This window comes from Phallusia mammillata, chromosome 5 (assembly GCF_965637545.1).
Source record: "Phallusia mammillata chromosome 5, kaPhaMamm4.hap1.1, whole genome shotgun sequence".
NCBI lineage: Eukaryota > Metazoa > Chordata > Ascidiacea > Phlebobranchia > Ascidiidae > Phallusia > Phallusia mammillata.
Window position 1 is genome coordinate 14,062,965 of NC_137256.1, and position 5,333 is coordinate 14,068,297.

Below are 5,333 nucleotides of genomic sequence, written 5' to 3' on the forward strand. Positions count from 1 at the left end.
TTGACTTACGATACTCTGATCCTTGTCAATTAACTTTTCTGCGTTCTGTTTAGTTAAGTTTATTAGGCTAAGCTCACTACTCTTACTATCCTTGAAACAATAAGCACATATATCAGGGGTCGCCAACCTTTACCACTCTAAAACCATTCGGACCATTTTCACACAGAACAAAAAAATGGGAGTCACAAATTTGAAATAAAATGCCACTGTCAAACTGTCTCACGACATTCGACTATTCGTTGTTAGTTAGTTCCTTGCATATTAGGTGCACAGTTATAGAGCAAATGAAATTTCCCACGTTCCCATGTAGCATTGAATGCTGTGTTTTCTTGGGACGCGGACTTTTATTTGTGTATTACCACATATTGTCAGACAACTAGTAACAAACAGGTATTGTTACGCGCGCACAACACTGCAAAACGAAACAGTAACCTTGTTTGTTAACCTGCGCGCCGCCAGTTTACCACTTTACGTTTCATGATATAGACGCGGTTGTAGCTAACTACTAGCCAGGGTAGCTAACTACTAGCTACTAGCCAAATTTCCCACGTTCCCATGTAGCATTGAATGCTGTGTTTTCTTGGGACGCGGACTTTTATTTGTGTATTACCGCATATTGTCAGACAACTAGTAACAAACAGGTATTGTTACGCGCGCACAACACTGCAAAACGAAACAGTAACCTTGTTTGTTAACCTGCGCGCCGCCAGTTTACCACTTTACGTTTCATGATATAGACGCGGTTGTAGCTAACTACTAGCCAGGGCTGCCACTGAGAATTTTAAGATATTCCAAGGTTTCTTCACAAAAAATCCCAAGATTTGTCCAAAAATCCCAAGAGAACCAAAAAATGGCAAAAACACAGTTTAAATCCTAGCTGGCGCAGGCAACATAATCTTTATAGTTACCCTAGGTCCCAGCCATCACGTACCTTTGAAAAGACGCTAAGAAATACCAGAAAAATACAAAAGAAAAGATATTTTTTTGTACATTTTTTTACTGGCACATGATACATCGAAAAGCCCTGTAGTACTGCATGGCCCGACTCACTAGTTTTGGCAGGGAATTTCAATCAACTTACACGGCCTCGAACACAAAAATGATGAAGCACTGTTACGCAAATCGTTACATGAAAAGATGATTTTTGCAAAAGGATAATTTTTGTTCGCAACAATAGTACTAATTGTATCTTAATCGTATTAAACGAATAATTTCAAAAAATCCCAAGGTTCAAAAAGTTTTTCCCAAGATCCCAAGCTCAGCATTGAAATCCCAAGATCTTGGGAAAAATCCCAAGGAGTGGCAGCCCTGCTAGAAACCCTTCTCCGATGGTACATTAATTTCCTAGTGTATATATTATTTTTTCTTCTTAAATTCCTGACTTTTAAGCAAGGATGGCAGTACGGTACGGTATGTATTACATTGACCGTACCACGTACCTCGATCGTTACGTAGAAGGTACCGTACCAAATGTCAAAAATCAAAACGTACCGTACCGTACGCAAAACCGTACCGTACCTTCAAATAAACCAATCGGGATTAGGTTGGATATATTTTATAGCATGCACTTAAAAGAGAGGTGTCTAAACCAGTGCTTTTCAACCGGGTGTATTGTACACCCCAGGGTGTACCATAATTTTTAAAGGGTATACCATTTTGATGGGGTGTACTGGGGTGTACCAGATACAAAATATAATATACCTATGACCCAGGCATCACAATAGGCAGGTTTCAGTTTTAGAACAGACTGACTGGAGTGTACAATATATGGCACAACATGCATCTCAAGTGTACGTTGATTTTAAGTTACAAAACTCTATTTGTGACATCATAATTCAATATTTCACTTGATAATCGTTGTTAATGGTAGTTATTTTTGAAATTATGGATTATGGCTTGTTGGTGTTGTGCTCATCATCATTATTTCTGTTGGGACCACAGATTTAGTGTGTTACAGGGTTGAATAATTTTTTCACTAGGGTGTACAAATTTTGAGTAAACGTTAAAAGGGTGTACAGTTTCAAAAAAGGTTGACAAGCACTGGTCTAAACTCACAAGCTGCCCCACTACAACCAGCTTATTCGAAATGAAAGGTTGATGTGTTTTCTGCGATGGGCTCGTATAGCGACAGTGTGTAATTTTCATTTATTTCGCGTATCAGTACGGTGGTACGGGTACGCTTTTGTTACGGTGGTACGCTCTAGTGTAGGATCGTACCGCGGACCGTACCCGTACTTCAGCTTCCTTTGCGTACCGTACTTTTTGATGAAATTTGCAGCGTACCGTACCGTACTGCCATCCTTGCTTCTTAGTACATTTTAACATTTCTCGCTGACGCAGATGTAAACACTGAATTCCCAGACATATCAGGGGAAATCCTGACGTATGGCAACCCTAGCCCATGCAACTGCTAAATACCGATAGGTGACGTAAAGAGCGCAGTTTTTAAGTTAATAGTTAGACTGGGTTAAGGTTAGGAGCTAAGTTTTTAGGTTAATTTTATTGTTGTTATCATTATGAAACCACCACCTAAAGGTGGCTGTACGTGCACAGGATCTGTTTCGGTCCGTTTTCGTCCGTCATGCGTATACGCGCGTGAATTTCGGTCCGTCGCCTTCCGTCGATGTGTATATACACAGAATGCGAACCATGCGTTTTGTCCGAAAACGGACGTTAACGCAAGGCCTTCCGAACAAATAGAACATGTTCTATTTTTTGGACGATACGCATGCGATTTTCGATCCAGGGTAGAGCAAAACTGAGCGATATCTCAAAATGGCTCAGTTATTTTGATCAAAACACAAGCTATCTTGTTTCCACAAATGAAAAGAATTAAGTATTATGCAAGGTTTTATTTCTGAACAGGTCAAAACACATGCTATCCTAATAGACCTAGGGTTGCCATATTTTATGAAACACAATCCCTGACAAAATTTATCTCGGTTGCGTGAACCCAGTTTTTCTCAAACTTCAAGTCTAAATGTGTTAACGTAAGTCTGAATGTGTATTTCAGAAAAACGAAAGTTGGTTGCAGGTTTTTAGATAGTTATGCAAAATTGCGCATAACAATGATCCAAATTTGACATCACAGACAAGACAAAAGCATTACAATTGTGCGCGAACAATTGCATTTTTGTTAGTTGTCATACAATAAAGCCTTTTGTTTAACAATGGAGACGGTTGATTCTCACTTTCACTTTGATTACAACTTATTCAGTTGCACAAACTGACGCCAAATAAGAATTACTTCCACCGTTTCGAGATCCCCGCAAAATGTCCTACAGGACCGCGGACCCCAGTTTGCGAACCGCTGCGTTAACCATTTTTGCGATCCAAACACTTCTATTCCGGAATAAATTAGAATATTCAGAAGTCACACGGACGGCGACACGAGAAAACGTTACATGCGATACTCTGATCCTTGTCAATTACTTTCTGCGTAGGCTTCTGTTTAGTAAATGGGAGTCACAAGGACCTTTTTAAGTTTGAAGAAACATGCCACTTTAAAACATGTTTTTATGTCTCACGCATTCGACCTTTAGTTGTTAGTTTTAAGGAAATGAAATTTCCCACGTTCTCATGTAACATCAAATGCTGTGGTTTCTTGAGACGCGGATTTTTATTTGTGTATTTAACGCATGTTGTTAAACATCTAGTAACAAACAGGTATTGTTACGGGCGCACACACACCAAACAGTAACATGTACGTTAACCTGCGCGCCGCCAGTTTACCTCTTTACGTTTCATGGTATTGACGCGGTTGTAGCTAACTACTAGAAACTTTCTCCGTTGGTACATTAATTTCATAGTATATATATATTTATGTATTTTTTCTTAAATTCCTGACTTTTAAGTACATTTTAACATTTCTCCCTGACGCAGATTTAAACACTGACATGTCAGGGAAAATCCTGACGAATGGCAACCCTACCCTAACCGTCAGCATTTTTACACAACTTGCATTTTAAACATCAGCGAGCGCTCTTTGCGCCACTTAACGGTATTTAGCAGCTTGTTTGGTGTGAGTTCTTGCGTAGTTGTTGTTATTACTGGCTACTGCCAATGCCATGTGGCGCCGGTGCCGATCTGGCAAACATTACCAGTAATTAAAAGGGAAGTTTGAGCTACTTGAAACTACAAGGTTACACTGTATGAAACAGTTCAAAAAAATGAAGAAGCAAAAGCAATCCAAAAAGCCAGCCGGAGATCAAGCACGTTATAAAACAAGTATTATATACTATTTGGCTGTGTTGGGAGCTGTCTTTGGAGCATGGCTAATTTTTGTGTGTTTGGAAAACAAAGCGTTTGCACCAAGAAGCGATTTTATTACTTCAAAAATTAAGCAAGTATCCTGTTCATCAGATTACAAAAAATACCCTATATTCGAAAAATGTACACCTGCTACTTTGTGTGCAAGATGTGTTAAAGATGGTCTTATAAGTGAATCAGAGTTGGACACATTAACTAATTTGGCAAAAAATGGTTTCAGTTATGGGGGATCATTTGGTGGTGCATCCATTCTTGATTTGCATTCTGGTGCATTATCTGCAGGAGGCAAATTTATTAATATTTACCAAGCTTTAAATGAGTCTCAGCTTTCCGATTTATTTTCTGGTGATGCAATGAAAGTATATGAAAAAGTCAAAAACAAGATCAAGGGTGCAGTCACAAATGAATTCGGTGTTGACCCTGTAAACCTGTTTTTGACTAAACCAACATTCTTTTCCAAAATGACATCTAAACCAGCATATACCAAGCATGATGAGTATTGGCACAGCCACATAGATAAAGTTCAATATGGATCATTTGATTACACTTCTCTACTATATCTAAGTGACTATGGCAGTGATTTTGAAGGTGGTCGGTTTGTTTTTGATGATAAAAATGATACAATAGAACCCAAATTAGGAAGAGTATCTTTTTTTACCTCTGGTTCTGAAAATCCACACCATGTTGAAAAAGTGATTGATGGTACAAGATATGCAATGACTGTTTCATTTACTTGTGATCCCAAACACAGTATTGAGAACAGTCTGTGGCAGTAGATATTTCAATACAAGTGTGCAATACTACATATCTTGTTTGTTTTACTTTTATGATTGTGGTTATATTAAGGCTTAAAAGCATTCTTTTAGGTTTTTGCATTGGTTGTTAAGTTGACAGATTTTTTACATCACCCAATCTTGTAAACAACAATAATTTTTGTGGTTGAGACTAAACATTTATTCGCATTCTGAGCAGAAAGTTAAGACAGTTTTTGAGTATAAACATCACAATGTTTCAACAGATTAACACTCAAATGCTGGCCTTTTGATCAGAATATTCAGAACTGT

General features: G+C 38.4%; 1 protein-coding gene across 1 annotated transcript; it reads left to right on the forward strand.

Annotated features, from left to right (window-relative positions):
• Window positions 1–3,966: 3,966 nt before the first annotated feature.
• LOC145230522 (2-oxoglutarate and iron-dependent oxygenase domain-containing protein 3-like) lies at window positions 3,967–5,074 on the forward strand. The gene has a single exon (XM_080095964.1). It carries the CDS (start codon window positions 4,152–4,154, stop codon window positions 5,043–5,045), a length of 894 nt encoding a protein of 297 aa, XP_079952090.1. The 5' UTR covers window positions 3,967–4,151; the 3' UTR covers window positions 5,046–5,074.
• The last annotated feature ends 259 nt before the right edge of the window (window positions 5,075–5,333 follow it).